General features: G+C 39.4%; 1 protein-coding gene across 1 annotated transcript; it reads right to left on the bottom strand.

The window, feature by feature from the left end:
- Positions 1 to 9,990: 9,990 nt before the first annotated feature.
- Positions 9,991 to 12,347, bottom strand: vgll3 (vestigial-like family member 3). The gene is made up of 4 exons (XM_061287812.1): positions 12,079 to 12,347; positions 11,583 to 11,919; positions 10,979 to 11,509; positions 9,991 to 10,899 (listed from the first exon to the last, which is right to left on the bottom strand). Exons 1-4 carry the CDS (start codon positions 12,202 to 12,204, stop codon positions 10,859 to 10,861), a joined length of 1,035 nt encoding a protein of 344 aa, XP_061143796.1. The 5' UTR covers positions 12,205 to 12,347; the 3' UTR covers positions 9,991 to 10,858.
- Positions 12,348 to 17,901: the final 5,554 nt, after the last annotated feature.

Genomic DNA, 17,901 nt, shown 5'->3' on the forward strand with positions numbered 1-17,901 from the left:
CTTAATATTATGGTCATTTCTCAAAAGTCATGCTAGTGCCTGCTGTCAGTTACGGTTGTTATACAACTCTTCAAAATAGGAACAATATGCCTAGTGTGATATGCATCAAATATAAGTGCAGGAAAAAACTAATCCAGTCTGACATGTAACCAGTAGGCTTCGCCTTGGAAAGATGAATAGAACTAATAAATCAGAACAGAAAGATACAGCTCCGATTCAGAACGGATGGAAAGGAAAAGAGCTCGAGAGCTGCCATTTGTCAATCTCTGCACCCTCTCGGGTACCTCTTGACAACCCCCCCCCCCCCCCCCTATGTCTCCATCGATGTTATACTGATCAAATTTGAGACTTTTAGACAGATTTTAGACTTTAAACCGCATACGGTGGAGCAATACTGAATCATCGTGATTTTGGCTGAAGAACTTCAGGAGGTTCTCATTACAACACAGGATGGAAGTCGACAGGTTTTCAGCAGCAGACATTAAAGTTTTAAGTCAGTGAGTGCAGCGATAAAGAGAACATTCCTATCTTGAAGTTTAAACATTGGAACTGCCTGACGTATGGCTTTGAAGTGTGTTCCTGTACAAACAAAATGAAAAATACTCAGCACGGCTCAGTTGTACCGAAATTACAGAATTGTAAAAAGACAAAACTCTTTGATTGGCTTTTCAGCCTTGTCAGTGAACCGTTGAAAGGCTGGATGATATCAGTCCGATGTCAACACTGTCTTGAAAAGCCACTCAACAACTTAAGCTGTACAAAAGCACGCTTTTAGCGCCATCTTCTGGTGGTTGGATGGATCGAGTTGAGTTGTGATGTAATTATAGCAAGCTGCCAGAAGGTGTCAGTGTTTCCTTGATATTCTCTCTAGGGACCACAAGTACCCTTTCTTTCTTTCTTTCTTTCTTTCTTTCTTTCTTTCTTTCTTTCTTTCTTTCTTTCTTTCTTTCTTTCTTTCTTTCTTTCTTTCTTTCTTTCTTTCTTTCTTTCTTGTGCATAATAATTGCGTTCATACAATTCTGTTTAGACAGTGGGACTCACTCAAATTTAAATCTATAAATTCAGATGATGATCAAGTTGAGGTCAAGTGTTGGCATATATTTTTTAGGGAAATTCGTGCATATGTTTGCATGTGATCAAGTGTGAGCAAGCAGTTTAGTGGCAGGCCAGTTATCATCTTGCTCCTCCAGACACGAAAGACAAATGCATACAATGTGGCCCAGGGGACATAACACACAAAAGCAATCAAGTCCCATCATTGAATTAACAGCAAACTGTTATGTTGTAATACGCAAGCAATTATCCTCTCTCTCATGATAACAAAAAACATGCACATACAACCACATGCAATTACAGTGGCAATAGTAAAGCAGTGCTGAGAAAATGATTGCTTTTCAAATGGTATGACTCTCTGCAGCCACAGAGCAGCAGTATGTATGCTAATACATCTTTAAGGGCTTCAAAGGGACCCCGGAGCAATTACGCTGCCTCAGAAGACTGCAGAAGATACAGAAACCTCTTTAGGAACATTTGTATATTAAAGACTATTTTTACACGTTGCAGTGATAAACTCGGGAAGTAAACAGTAAAATAAAATAAAAAATAATGAAATAAGAAAATAGATAAATAAAATAAAATAAAGTTTTAAAAATATATATAGAAACCAAAATGAAAATCTATCGTGAGCACCAATGCAAAAGTGTCATACTAGTGGAAACACAACAGTGATGATAAAAATTGGTGCCAAAATACCACCAAAAATTCAAAGAAACCTATGTAAATGTATTCAATAGTGCAACATTGTAGTTTATTCTTAAATAGAACAATTTGAGATAAACGCTTGATTTTACGATGACCATTGTAGTGTTTTGCTCATCATGCAATGAACATGATTCATTTCTCGATTCTTCCCCATAATAACTCCAGTAAAACACTTTGTGGGGTTAATTTTACTAGATTAACTTGTAGAGATTTAATTGGATACATTAATATTTTAGTGTTTACTCTTAACACACTGCAGGGCTTTTGGGATTTGAGGAATTTATTGAGAGGGGGAGTAAAAGAAATCCTCCCATGCTTCCACACAAGCTTTTTTTTTTTTATAGTTCTTAAATAACCAAATATAAGGTCAGACAAAATGTGACTTGATCAAGATCGTCACGTTAAACAAGTCATGCTATCAGCATAGCCATTTACAGGGCTCATGCTAGCTTAGTGTTGCTAGCGCCGCCATTTTGGTAAACCTGAACAGCTTTGTGACAAATACAACCTGCAGTTATGGATAGCCATGTTTGAGAATCTCTCTCATGCACATCAGTGAGGGAAAGACTCAAGCGAGGGAGAAGCATTTGTGAAGTTAGGCTAAGTTCAAACCTTGCTAGCAGTTATGAAACTACAATAACAATGGAGAGGTTGTATTTGATTGATGGGCTACTTCCTGCTTTGACGGTGTCATAGTCTGTCACTTATTAGCAGCGCTGGCCTTGTGACAGACTTACAATGTTCACAAGACAATAAAGGACAAGGATCATGTGATACCAGAGACAGACATGATGAAGGACTGAGGAGATGGCAGTTCTAGTAGAGACTACCATATCAGAAGGGGGACCTTCCTCTTCGACCCTGGCAGTGCTGTAATTCCTGCAGGATTGCGTCATGTGGGACGTTTCTGGGTCGTCTCCGGGCCCGGCGGCCCTTTTTTGGGAATGTCATGTTTTAACAACTCCAATGCCTTTCTTATTCCCGCTTCTGAGGGACTGTCTGGAAGTCATGGAATGTGTGTAAGGCAGCGGGCCAGATGCTTGTATTAGGAAGTAAACTGTCTGTCCAGTCTGTTTGGGCCTTTAATGCAACACACATACACAACTTCTGGTAAAATTCTGAATGGACAAAAGCTAATACTTTTAGGTCCAATGGCTACTAATTCATAAGTAGTACTTATGGATTAGGTAAAATAAGATGGCGGAGGAAAGTGCATTGAAGTATATGCCAGGTAGAAAGAGGGACGCATTTATGACGTTGTTTTTCTATTCGTGTCCTGAGATTTCATATGAGATAAGTGAACAATGTACGAGATAAACAAAATGACAGAAGGAGCAGTAATGGAAAGTATGAACTGGAGAACATCCCATCGAAGGACATTAGAATGACTCAGTAAGTTTTCTCCAATCGTTCCTAAATTAAATTTCCTTGGTTTGATTTCTTCTATTGTGTTTGGATCAACCACAGCTGCTCACTGGCCTCAGAGGTCATTGCGTCCTTGACAATAAGTCTGCTAATGGGATTCATTGTAAAGCTAAGATTGGCATGGTCATTGATGTCTTAAGATGATTCAGCAAGTTATATTCCAGACATTTTTTTTCTAAATTAATGGCTAGCATGGTTCGGGTGGGACTCGATTTTAAGTAGCATTCTCCTTGGCAACAGTGGCAATGTAAACCGTGCAATTATTTCTTAGTACTTATTTGCTCACCATGAGGTTTGAATTGCGGTCAAAAGGAAAGTTCTGAAACATTTGCTTCTGAAAACTTGGATTCCAAAGAGCTAATGGCATGGAAGTTCGGTTACACACTCACAGACAAGCATTCATTTCCTGGTTCTGGAAATTTAGCAAGCTCGAGCAAATACCTTATCCCAGCAAGTTGACCACAAGGTCACATCGTGCAATGTTTGGAGGAATATCAATAAAGCCAAAAGTTAGAACCCAGACCTTGTCGGGCTAAATTAGCATGTTAAAAACAGTCGAAGGTCTCTTCCCACTAAAAAAAAAAAAAAAAAAACAGTGGCATTTTACCAAGTTCAGTCAGAAACATTCCAGGCAACTCAACAAGAGAATGGTTAAAAAAGTACTGCAAACTTCAGTGAAGTCCAACGAGCCTCCACAGCAGAGAGACATTTGACATTTTATGCTAAAATCAGAACCATGCATTTACAATTGTGAATTTGGCCATTTTGATTTTCAAATCAGAATCGCTGTGGTAGAAATACATACATCTGAGTTGAATTCGTTCCGTGACTTGTAACCCAGAAAACCAAAATCGTCTTTCACCATTGAATTGATTAGAAATACGATTGATCTAATATAGTTCATACAGTCTGTCTACATGTGCTGCTGCAGTTTGTGTGAAGGTCATTCCAAGCAGTGCAAATACAGTATAAAACTTTTTTGTAAAAAAATCCTGGCTGTTTTAATACATCATCAATACTAAAGAGAATGTCATTCATTTTGAAATGGCAAATTTGACATAGTGGACTCCAATAAAAACAAGATAGCAAAATGAAATCCTTGATTGAAATCATTTTGTAGTGCAGCAGCAACCTTTCGGGCCGAATCACAGAATGTCATTTAACAAAGGGTCACTTCTCCTCCTGAGCTCATTTGCATCTTCCTTAGTCTGAGCTTCACTTCCACATGCAGTCACACACACGCACACACAAACACATTTGGGTTGTGCGTAGGCAGATGGAATAGAGAGGAATCCCTGATAAACCAGCAGCTTGGCGGAGGGCATAGAGAGAGGAATGACAGCTATGCCGGGCATTCACAACACTGTGTGGTATTACCAAACAAAGCCTTCTCTTCAACCACTTGTCAAAGACACTATTGTAGTGCGAGGGGTGAGCTTCTGTATCGCACACACACATTCCTCATCACACTCTCCTCAACACATCTGTGCTTCTGTACTAAACTGTAACTTTGAGAATCGGTTGAATCGGGGCGATACGTCTCTAATGTATTGCACTGAATGAAAATTCAGGAAGAATGTTGTTCAAGGTGACAAGGCCCCAAAGAAATAAGCATACAGACACACAAAAATATGAGAGTCTTCCCATGTGAATAAAAAGAAATAAGCTTCCTGTTTTCCACCTTCTGTTTAATGGACAGTTGTCCCAATACTTTTGTCCATGTAGTCGTCTTGTTATACTGTTAATTGTGAGACTTCCTGCCCTGTTGAGAATCACCTGCAAAGGAGTGGGAGCAAAAAAAAAAAGGAAGTTCCCTGCTTGCTGGATAACCTGACAACACACACACACACACACTCACAGGGGGGTTGACAGCGCTAATGTCGCAAGCAAGAGAAGGAAGCTGTCCGTTCGTGGGCCAAGTATGTTGGCTTCTTCCTGTTGGTCTGACGTGCTCCTGACTGCTCCTGCCACCTCCACCTCCTCTACAAAAGACTCATGGGAAGGAAGACGTGACAGGAGGGTGGGACTCACATATGTCTCGTGTCAGACTTTTCCCCAATGGTTCTGCTAGCACCTGTCAATCACTGTCAAGTAGGGACAACCAATTCTAGGTATAAATTAAATTGAGATTTTTCTGACCAATATTACAATTTTTATTTGATTTTTGAGAGTTACCCCGGATATGCAACAAGCTTTTGTGTTTTATTCAAATGATGAATGGACATTCTCATTTGGGGCTGGCTCTCTTCTGTCACCACGTGAGCTCATCACCACATAGGAAGTTCCCAACTTGGTTACAGTGACAGAACCCACTGAGCCGCTCGGCCTGGACAAGACGTCCTGCCGATGAAGGGGCTCTCTGCTTACACTAGCCGAGAAAGACTCTGACCGTGGGGGCTTGATACAATAACAATGGAGGGACAGTAGAAAGCAGGCGGGGGGGCAAGGAATTACCTGCCAATTAGGTAAAGTTGATGGATGTCATCCTGTCAGAACCCGGGGAGGTTGGCAGATCAGCCGCTTAAGCTTCATGTTATCCCTCAGATTACATTCTCCGCCCCATGCACACACACACTGAGATGTTCTAAATCCCAACGTGAAGTCGTTGAATGGAAGATGAAAAATCTCCCCCTCCTTCGACGAATGAATCCACGACGGCAGAGGATTTTTCTCAGGCTTTCCGATTAGCGAAGATTGACAGCCAATTGTTTTTATGTGGATTGAGGTTTGTATTTCTTTTTTGGCCCTGTAGTGTGGGAAAACATACGCTTTTAATACAACCTTGCCTTATAGCTGTTATCAATTAGAACTTTGTGTTTTTATAATCGGCGAAAACCGCAGTGGCATTTGTAGTTAGACTTTTAAACCTTATCGTACTGTTTTGTACATCATTGCTCAGTTTGCTGCTATTTTCTTGCTTGTTGCAGTCTCATGGGATTCATTCAGAACTTGTTTTGTCGTCACACGTGCATCCTGCTAACTTGATTCCGCCGTTCAGCTAGGGAAAACCGTCCTTTAGTTCCTTTTTATTCTCAGAGGAAACATTATCTCAGTGACAGCGTCAAAGTATAAAGCAAACAAAAGCAAACATCTGAGTCAACGGTCCGGGAATGCCACTGCAGCCCTGGTATGCGTGGTATGGTCACTACGAGCAGAATTGAGAGCAGCAGGTACTGTATATGGTCACATTGGGCCTGATTGGATGATTGACAGGCAGATGCATGGCTCAGTTGGCAAGGGATTCCTTAGTGCTGTGTGTAATGTTGTTGTTGTTTTTTCCCAATTATATTGTTTAATTTGTCTGATATAAAGTAATACTATATAAACAGGTGCTACTCAATTTGTTAAAATATATATATACGTCAGTTTTTAGTCATTGTATGGAAAGTGAAATTCATAATACCCACTACACACGGAGTCAAATGTTTCATAAAGCTTTTGTCATTTTGATGATTGGAAAAATTACAAAATAATCACAAAAAATTTGGAAATTAAGCCTAAATTGAAAAGTATTTTCTTGTTTATTTACTAAACCTGTAAAAAATAGTTTTACATATTCATAATGTATTCCTTAAAGGAATTAATTTTTATATGCCATTGTAATTTATTGAGATGCAATCCTATGCCAATAAATATTTAAATATATAAAATGATAGAAATGACCTATGAATAATTGTATTTTAGATCCTCATAACAATTTGTTTAAAATACTGCATTTCACGAATCAACGACTAAATAAATTTGTTTCCGTGTAGCTTGCACTTTATAAACACTCTAGCCATTTCTCGGCAGCTAATTGGCAACATGACAAGACCATGATAGATCTGAGCTCGATACACTCAGCGCCGTACCTCACCTCATTGTACGGGTGGGAGGGAAAGTGTATTTGCTTTCTGTTTTGGATTTTTCGTACAAGTGAGCCTCCCCCAAATTTGTCTCATAAAAGTCATGAAGTGGATTCTTGCTTGCCCAAACAGAGGACAGGGCTTACTGTGGAGACTGAGCAGGGGGGAAACAGGTGTTGGTTGCTAAATGTGCTTTGAGTGAGCAGAGGAATGACAGCTATGTACTGGCCTCTGCGGTTACTGGAACATTAGCCGGAGTGGAGCTGACAGCAATAACCTACTGAATGGAATGGACTGCACCCACCACCCACCACCACCCCCCAATTGGGAAAGCATTGGTGGCTTTGCAGACATAGATGAAGTTTGACTATTATTTACAAAACCGACTCTTGGTTTATTATGGTGTCTTTATTCTGTGTCTCTATTCTTCCTAGTTTACAAATACTTTTCATCTGTGATTTATTTGAAAATGTATTTATTTCAAATTCTGAGAGGTAAGGTTCAAAGCCTTAAGAGAATTAGTTGTTGTTCTCGGAAGCAAGAATGATTTGTGGCGAACGTGGCGCCAACCTGGAAAAAAAAAGTTTAAACTGAAAAAACACGTACTAGTGAGACATATTTTAGTTATCATTAACTCAGGTACTATTATAGAAATATATTAGCACAGAAGTAATATTTTTTAAAAATGTGGGAAAAAACTAAAATGATTTCTTTACAGGAAGCAACTAGCTCGCTAGCTACCGTTTTTTTCCGTGTATAATGCGCAAAATTTAACAAATTTATTGTCCTAAAATCTGGAGTGCGCATTATACATGGGTACAATTTTTTTTAAATATATATATATATTTTTTAAGAAAATCATGGTCCATACGACCGCAATGCTCTCGTATCAGACGCTTGCTCGATCACCTGCTCGTTTGCTTTCACAATGTACTCTACACAAATCCGAAACATCAACAATTGAGTAGGCTACAACATAATTCTCAGAATCTGGACATTTTCAGCAATTGTCTTCAAACATGTATAATATATTTGGAAATCTTTTGACTTCACTTAAGAGTAGTTAAATACAGACAGTGACTACTGTGAGTATCTTCTCCTTCTTTGTGTGTGGCCAAGCAAAGGAATGCAGCCTGTCTGGTGTTCTGTCTGGCGGATGTTCAGTCTGTGTAGTTTAACAACCATAAATATTTATTTTCTACTTTGGTGCAACTATGAACTGAATTTTAGTCGAAAAGGTGTGACATGCTCAAGATTGACATAGGAGGGGCGGAGCCAACAGTGGATTGATAACGTACATCCTCGGTTTGGCCCCTCCCACCAGAGAATCCATCGAATATTATTATTTTGAGCCAATATTTCATTTGAGTGTGTTTGTTGTTGTTTGTTATCAATGATTTTTAAGCGGCAGCAAGCTCAGTAATCCCTATCTGACCTCAATAAGGTTTGAAATGGGGATCAGCAAAAAAAGAGCCCAATCTAATTATTTTTCCAATTCTTTAAAGCCAATACAATTATGCTCTGGTGAATGGAAACGTATTGGATACAAAAGAAGCAATTTTTGCAAGAAGCAGATGAGGGAAAGACCTAGATGGGTTTTTCGTGTATGTCCAATGATACACATAGTTTTTAGTAGCCAAGTACGTTTACTCTCATTTCTATTTGTTCAATTATTTACAAAGTAAATTGGCTCTACTCTTGTATTTCTTAGTATAGTTTGTAAATTGAAATACTATACATATCATTCTCAAACAAAATTTATGAATAATTACTTGTCTCGACTGACTTTTTGAGACTCCAGAATTGTATTTTGTGAACTTTGTCGTTCTTCCTGCAATGGAAGTGCCTGGAGTGATTCTCCGAGGGTGCCGGTGGGATGTCTGTTAGCATATAATTGCTAAATGCTAATGCTAATTAGGAGTTCTGTAAGAAAAGACAATCTGCATTGCAAAATCTTCCTAAATGTCGCCATACTTTTTAAAAATTGTATGGTTTTTTTCCCTATGTTTCCCTGTTAATTTAATTTATTTCAATATATAGGATTTTCTCAGAATTGTCTACTGAGCAAATCTTTCATGATGGCTAAACTGCAGTTTATAAAAAAGAGGGTACATGATGTACAAATGACGTGTTTTAACCTTCAAAACCAATTGCACAAACTGAACGAGCATCGCATTTTGTTTTTTGTTCAAATTGAATTGGTTGAGTGCTCCTTATTTTCCTGTTCAGGGTCATGCATCTTCATTGTCAAGACTGGAAAAGAAAAATCTCAAATTATAAGCAATTCTTGGAACATCATTCTCGAAGCATGCTCCACTTGAGATTTCTTGCTTGATGCGTGATTAGTTCTGGAACTGCTGCTGGCTAATAAACAGAACCACATAAAAGAGAAGTTTGAGCTGGAATGTCTTTGCGGTACTACTCTTGGGAATACCAACTGTCTGGCTGCACTGTATACATAAAATATTAATTCACTAAAGAAACTTGCCAGGAATCTACTCCGAGATGAGCATTTCACAAAATTAACTCTTTGAATTAAAAACACTTTTATTGTATTTCTCCTGTTTGTATTTTGTCAAGTCTATTATTAGTAATATTATAGAAAAAAACAAACGGGCTCACTTTGACTGTCTGTCAGCCGTGTCCAGTAAACTTCCTGTCCAGACAAGACAAACGCATTCTTGCTGTTTGTCGACTGTCTGTGCGTGTGATTTAAAGTGCATGTTTTTGTCAGGAGAGGAAAAAAAAAAACTGTTATGGCATCTTATAATAACTATTTATGGAATGCAAACTATTTCCTCTCGAAACAATTCAGTGGTTAAAGCTGTGAAGTCTTCGGTTTTAGCATTTTTACACATCAATTTGGTTTATGGGCTCAGTATTTGATTTTGCTTTTAGACCATTGTATTTTTCTGTGGATGTGAATTTATCAAATTTCTATTAATATAAAACAGCTTCATTTGCAAATAGAACGTCATAATTTATTATTTACATTCAAACATACAGTATCAAAATATTCAACACACAATCCCTTGAGGCAAAATTTTAAAGGTAGCATTCGGGCACAGATGTCATCCAGCTAAAAAAAAAAAAAAAAAAAAAGAAGCACACTTTGAAAGGCAAAACTGTACACATTTGGTATATGGGTCAATATCACTATAAGGTGACTTTGAAATGATTAATTGCCAAACTCCTAAACTAAAAATGAACGACAAGCAGACAATGTAAATATAAACTGCATATTGGCTAATTTATAAGCACATGATGAAACTTCACTAAGCAACCTGATTCTGTTAGCAAACTGGCTATGTACTATCTAACAAATATATTTTCTGAAAGGTATTTATATCAATTGATATTTTACCATGACAGAGTAGACATGCGAAGCTCAACAACATCCAACTACATAATGTGATCGAAATTAGGAATCGGTGGAAATATTTACCCGATAATTATCCACCATTTTAGCCTCAACTGAAGAAAGACGACACGATGGACAACAATTTTAGGGACAAAATGTTCAATATGAAAATAGAAAATCAAAATCACTGATGGTTTTAAGAGATTTATCATTGTTTTGGTATTTGTGCAAATGTTTAGCTGTGTATTTTAAGGGGGGGGGGGAGTACAATATAATGATATTGACCCATTGCTCTTGAAACAGAACTGCTTAAACACATAGAATGAATGAGTTCATCTCCACCATAAGTTATGTAGATAAGGCAGGAACAGTAGTAGAAGAGTCCATCCATATTGTTGATTGTCGTATTGGTTTTGCAACCACCAATTGATGATGCCACTTAGTCCTCTTAAATGCACGTCAGCACTTAGAACCAAACTGACGACTTTGCTTTGGTCTGCTCATGAGCTGCAGAGAGACAATAAAACATTGTTATTCCCACTTCCCGTACTTATACACTTGATTGGATTCTTGTGACCGAACCAACCTGAATCATACAACTCCAAGGATCCATGGAGAGTTGAAGGTGTCCAGGGAATAGATGAAGCCGTGATTGGGCTGCAGCTACTGGGGTCCATTTCTGTCTTTGCGCTCTCGCTGAGCGGGGAACTCCCTGCGCTGGCTGTAGACTGACTTTGGTTTCTCACACCAGGCAGCAGAAGAGGACTAAACCTGGACTCGAGCGCCGTGCCGGGACTCGGGTATGAATGCAACGTAGGCCGGTAGTGATGGCGAGTATGGATGTGAGTGCGGTGGTGTGGATGGTAGACATCGTGAACGTTTGGGTAGCTACTTGTGCTTTGGGGGTTAAGGCTGTAGGTCCAGCTGTCTGTGAGGCTAGCTAGCGGTTGGAGGCCGGCCTGGGAGAGCACGTGACCAGCCCATAGACCGCCATCAGCCGGGTTGAGGGAAATTGGAGTTGGGGAGAAGTCTGACAACGAGACAGAAGGAAGGCAGGTGGTAGAAGGGGATGGATAGGCGCTGCTCCATGTTGGACTGTTCTGAAGTGACTCACCATCTAAAACAAAAATGTGAATCAGTCAAAGAATGAAAGTCATTTTTCGAGGAACTATCCCAATGCCTCTGTTTACCTTTCCATGATCCATTTGAGGCAGACGTCTGAATCATCCGGCTCGGCTTGGGCTCCCTGTTAAGTCCGGCCGACTGACTGAGTGCCCGAGAGAAATGTTCGTCCACCACATCACTGATGTCGCCTTGGAAGTAGGTGAACAATATACAGCGGGAGTTTAAGTACTCCGCACCTGCTGGTTGACTTCCGTCTTTAACCTCCAAGTCGTGTAATGATAAACATCCAGATTGGGTTCCGGGAGCCGGGCGAAGACACGGATCTCTGGTTGGTATTCCTCGTCCTCCGCCTTGCTGCTGGCCTGAACAATTGTGCATTTTAGTTTGAGAGCTCAGCTTCCTCTGTAAGGACAATCAAAAAAGCATGGAATGAAAAGGGAGGTCATTTAAAATACAGGATTTATTTTTCTGTGTTTTTAAAATCAAATCAAGTAATAGAATTGATTCAACAACATTTCTGATAACGCCTTTCTTCGATGTATGTTGCAATGAAAGTCTCACCTGTTGTTGTTGTTGCTGCTGCTGCTGCTGTTGGCAATGATGATTGTAATATGTCGACTTGTAGGCTTCTGCAGGGAGGAGGTGTGCTCCATAGCTTTGGTGGTACATCACATCCAGGCAGCTCATAGCTAGAGAGCAAAACGGAGATCACTGGACTATCACGGGCTTCAGGCTGGTTGCGTCCCCTCGCTCTTCCGAACCTCCATATATTGGCAAACACATACAATGGCCATGCCGTCCTGCTTGAATGCTGACAATGCGCCTCCAGCTGTGCACCACCCGGGGCCACAAAGTCCACCAAAAACTTGTGACACTCGAGCCCAGTGAAAAAGTCCTGTCAAGACTTCAGCTCTCTTCTGATTGGCTGTTGACTCTCTCTCTCTCTCTCTCTCTCTCTCTCTCTCTCTCTCTCTCTCTCTCTCTCTCTCTCTCTCTCTCTCTCTCTCTCTCTCTCTCTCACGCCCCCATTTGGAAAGGGTCTGGTCTGGACACACTTGCTACGTATGTACTAAATACATACACTCTTGGTTTACATGACCTCCAAAATTCTATTATACATAAAACAAACAATTTAATGGTTAGCTTTTTATTATCCTGTTTTTTATAGTGCTACTTAACTGCAGCTCCTCGCATAAAATATAATAGAAATGACTCAAGATGGCCCAGAGATTAGTGAATGTAAATGGTTCCATAGCAATATGCTAGTTTTATTTTTGTGGCTTCATTCATGCTGTGTATCATTCTGATGATTCCACACATTCTGGAAGGGTAAAGCAAGGCTGCGTGTGGTCTGGAAAGAGTATGAGGAAAGAGAAGAAAGAGTATGAGGGCATCTTGTGGAGAAAGTGTTGATGGCAGGGCACTGTGTTCACTGTTTAGAAGATGGTCCCATTTAATGCAAGTTAAAATGGTATTCATGAATTTTGAACACAGTCAAGTTTTATTTCCAAGAGTGTGTGCACAATTGTGTAAAAGTTTTGAAAATATGTTTTATTTTTGTTTGATTTGTTTTATTTTATGTTTATTTTTTATTCATGTGTTGATTTATTTGTTTATTTATTTATTTTATTTATTTGTTTTGCTTTTTTATGTCATGGGCAGACCTCGTATCAAATTCTGCTTGTTCCATTGTGGTCGGACAAATAAGCAAATGAAATAAAACCACCTTCAAGAGTGAAAAGAAGCTTTTTAACAACACACACACACACACACACACACATGCATGGAGGCAATACTATTTACACCTGTTTACTATTCATCATTGCACCAATATATACCAGTGAGACATAAATAAGACAACAGGCTGATTTATTATTATTCCCCGGATCAGGCCCAGCTCGCTGTCATTGTTGAGTTTCACATTCGAGTCGCCGGGACTGATGAGACCCGAGGGAGCCCGACAAATGCTTAACGCTTCCGTCACTTTCCGCCATCTTTCTTTCACTTTGATCTCTCAGTGAGCGCACATTATTCAGGCGATGTCTCCTGCTGTGATTAGACTTCACAAAAATAGGCCATCAGTTTAAGACAATTCTGTAGATAATTTGAATCGGCTTATGAATATATTTCACTGGATTGAAATCAAGCTAACAAAAATAAAATGATTTTAAAAATATTTTTGTAAAGATAGGCCTACATAGATAATGTTAATGCTTCTCTTCATGCTGTACTCAGTGTGGAAGTGGGGCAGTAGAGCACACCAAGCGCCTTCGGGACACACACATTTGGATAGATTGTCGCGCACACACACTTTTGCACACTTGAGAGTGTACATTACAGCAGCACAGACACACATGAATTGCTCGTGTCAGACACTCGACCTCGGGGGTTTTCCACCAAACATCTGGAGCCGCTCGTGCCGCCTCTCCACTTTGCCTTAATGAGGCACAGTGATGATTATTAGAAGATGTTTTGAAGGGGAAGGGGAAGAAAACGACAGAAATGACTATGAAGTTTTGGAATTGTTTGCTTTTTCCGATCCTAAGCCCTAAAGGAATAACAGAAGAACCTTTGGTGCTTTGGATCTAAAGACGATTTTACGAGCGAGACACATTTCAGAAGCACATTCTGTTGTGATGATGTTTTGAGTTTGGAGATGTCCTTGAAGCAGTATGAGCTGCTAAAAAATAAAAAATAAATACTGACTGAAGGAGCTGTAAGGTGCAAAGAGAGAGTCAGTTTTGTGGCTAATTAAGATGTTTAATTAAAAATCTATCCTCTGGTCTTGATGAAGCAGGTGTGAGATGATGCTGACTGCTTGTTTATGAAAATGCAGAATCAGGAATATCTTAGCTATATAATCATTATCATTCTTTCCCTGGATAGACTATTTTTTCTTCAAGTCCATGGTGTGGCTTTTAATTCCACATTATCATTTTAAGACCTCCTAACAGGATAAACAGCACCATTATGTGTCAACAACTTGCTTATTCGTGTCTAAATCCACAAAATGAGCTTATTTGCAATGTGGTCGCAGTTTAATGAGAAACAGACTCATTTGATCATTAATGGAAATTGAGTCTTTTTTTGTGTACAACACAAACGCCATGCTTCCCTGTTTTCATTATCTCACTCTTTAATAATGTCATTAATGGAAATCTCTTGAATGGTAATGAGAGTTTTGATTGCAAAGACAACAAAGGGAGCCGGGCCCAGCCGCCATTGTGAACGTGAGTGGTCTGAAGAAAGTGAGTTGAAGATATTGGATATTTGCTCAGAGTCTCAACGCTGACCTTGCTTTAAAAGCACATAATTACTTAGTCCATCCTCCACTTCTGCCGCTCATTCTGCATGTGTGAAGATAATGAAGCCGCCCTGGCTGCTGGCTAAAAGTTAATGAGATGATGAAGACTGAAATGCGGGGGTCATTTTCACCGAGGGGAATCCATCCAATGACAGATACGGACTTGGTGTTAAATACGAGTTTGATATGCATTTAATGTAAAAATTCGCACTGCATTCGGAAAACAAAATAATGTTAATGTTTCTGTTTGTGTATCGGATATGCATGAAATTAAAGCATAAAAAAAATACCTCCGCAATTTACTTGCAGACAAAAGTCACTCATGCGGGAAAAAGACACAAAGGGAACTATATTTTATATTATAACTATAATTTTCATATTTTAAAACCATGACACCAATGTTGTATTTGACTAATGATATCAAGCATTTAATGTATTAACACCCTCCAACTACTGTAAACCTTCACCTTCATTTGGAGAGTGTCCTCTGTTGCCCTTCCAATCATAATGACTTAAATTCCCCTATGCTGATGCGGCGTCTGAGTCGAACTCCTGCTGGGACCACCAGCCTAACATCTCCAGCCTGGCTTGTGGATGAAGACGGCTGCTTATAGCCTTAGGAGAGATGCTTTTAATGCATGTCCACACACAGATTGGCCTCCTTGGGCAAAATGGACCTGTGGATAAAAGGCAACATCATTGGAGCTTGTAACATCCAAAATTGGCGCCAGCAGCATGTTGGCAGCGTGACCTTACTTGCAAAACCATCTGCTTGTCGGGCGCGTGTGTGGTCCAAGTGCACCTGCGCAATATTTCTGGCCTTGCGAGTCAGGGGGATGATGATGATGATGATGATGATGATGATGATGATGAGCGAGCACTACGGGGGGCGGGGGGAATAATCTCTTATTACACACAATTCCCCGATGTTGATTTGTGGCAGGAGTCGTCCCACGAGTGGAGTCACTCGCTCGATTTATTGCCCTCCCTGTAGCCTTCGCCATCTTCTCGCTGATCACTCCTCTTGGCCGCACGCTGGGTTCCAGATGTCCCAAGAATCGAGTCTATGAGTTGCAGTTCTTGTTTTAATCAGTCCCCCCTACATGTTCTTCAATTAGCCCTCCCTTTTTATGGGACAGTCCATTGTGGTCCAACTCACATTTATTTAATTCCTACCTCATGTTGTGTATTTGAGATCTTTGTTGGATTCATCCATCAGACAGCAGCAAAATCCCCAGCCTCCCCCTCGTTGCTCCGTTTTGCATACAGACATATTTCAGACTTGTTACATGGCAGGGACACGGGAATGCTTAAAAAAAATAGACATATATGAGGTCTTATTATACAACAAGTTGGGATTTATGTCTGTCGATATCCACCCCGAGAAGCCCCCTGAGAAGGTATATAGTTGAAATTCCATTGCATGACAACACAGATATAAAAGGAATGTTTTGTTGTTTTAGTCAGATGGTCACAATATTAGGCACACCTACAATGCAATGAAATCAAATCAGTGTTGTATTTTTCTGTTGTATTTTTTAGATTACCGTGTTTTCCGGACTATAAGGCGCACCTAAAAACCTAAAATCTTCTCAAAAGCCGACAGTGCGTCTTATAGTCCAGTGCGCCTTATATATGAACTAAATTCCTAAATTCAAACTGGCCCGAAGCATTGTGTCATGAAATCAAGCATAAGTGGCCTGCTGAAGACTATGAATCATGAATCAAAAAGACTATGGATCATTATTTTGGGATTATAAAGTCATTTGTTGCATCTGAAGTTGAAATAAAAAAGATAAAATGGAGAATGATTTGATTTGGATTAAAAATCTGACATGATGCATTAATGGTGCGCCTTATAGTCCGGTGCTCTTTATATAAGGATTAAGTTTTAAAAAGGGACATTCATTGAAGGCGCGCCTTATAGTCCGGTGCACCTTACAGTCCGGAAAATACGGTACTTTATTTTGCAATATTAGACATTGCAACTAAAGCACAATTAAAAATATTATTTTAACTAATTCCCTGCCATCCCAGTTAAAATGAATATTTGAAGTCATTGGCAGTGAATGAGTTAATCAGAATTTATATATATTTATTTTTTTGCAGGATTGTAGTGGGATGGCACATATCGCAAAAACATTTTACACTGCCAGCTCAATCTGGATTTTTTTTTCCTTTTTTCTCTTTTCCCTGGATGTTCTATAAATGCTACAGACACGAAACGAGGAAAAGCAATGTCAAACCACTACAAAGAATTTTTGTTTTTTGTTTTTTGTGGACTCCTAGGTTTCACTTGCATAAATCACCACCCATCGCTCTCGTCGGTGGTCCCTAAGTTGGTTTATCTGGACAGGAAAGGGGAAAACACAGTTGTTATCAGCCTACAGCAACGTCACGGATGTCAAGTGAGGGTATTCAAGCGATTTGTTCAATAATACCTTAAAGCTGAATAGCTCGGTGCATTTTATGGCTGCGACTCCCGTGGATTGTTCAGGGTTTCTCATTTCACACATGAAAGTCTCTCCACTCTCTGTGTGGTGCTTTTTAACATTACATTTTGCCCAAGGCTAAATGTTAGACATAGGAGGAGAAGTGGAGAAAGAAAGTAATACCAGATAAGAGTTGATAGAAGCAAATTGGGAATAAAGCTATTGCAGCGATAGAAGATAATAAAACAGATTAAACGATTTCTTTGTTTTTCCGTCAAAGCGCGTCCTCACAGTGCCCTGATGGGGACCAATTTTCAAGGACATCAAAATATAATGGCACCTCCAAAGTTGAACATGTTTGTTCAGTAATACTGGTTGACTTCCTAGTTCATAATATTTCAAAACAATTAATGCATTATATTTGTTCAAATTCCAAACAGTTGTGTCATGAAATTTTTATTCACTGTGCAGGCAAAGTTTAAGTAACATTTCAACAAAAATAAAGATAAATTAACCACTTTGCGATAAACTACGATAAGGTAAGACCATTTATTTATTTATTTATTTATTTATTTATTTATTTAGAAGCCATTGCTGATTCTTAACTGAAATTATATAGACGGAACTGGAAGACATGATTTTTGCCAT

This window comes from Syngnathus typhle, linkage group LG9, assembly GCF_033458585.1.
Source record: "Syngnathus typhle isolate RoL2023-S1 ecotype Sweden linkage group LG9, RoL_Styp_1.0, whole genome shotgun sequence".
In the NCBI taxonomy this organism is placed as follows: Eukaryota; Metazoa; Chordata; class Actinopteri; order Syngnathiformes; family Syngnathidae; genus Syngnathus; species Syngnathus typhle.

What these genes read in the sequence shown, in the direction of transcription:
- vgll3 (XM_061287812.1), bottom strand. Translation starts at nt 12,204, where the DNA reads ATGAGCTGCCTGGATGTGATGTACCACCAAAGCTATGGAGCACACCTC. An exon ending in CTCAAATGGATCATGGAAAG is followed by an intron (nt 11,510 to 11,582) that starts GTAAACAGAGGC and finishes TTTTTGTTTTAG; the next exon opens with ATGGTGAGTCACTTCAGAAC. An exon ending in CTTGGAGTTGTATGATTCAG is followed by an intron (nt 10,900 to 10,978) that starts GTTGGTTCGGTC and finishes GTCTCTCTGCAG; the next exon opens with CTCATGAGCAGACCAAAGCA.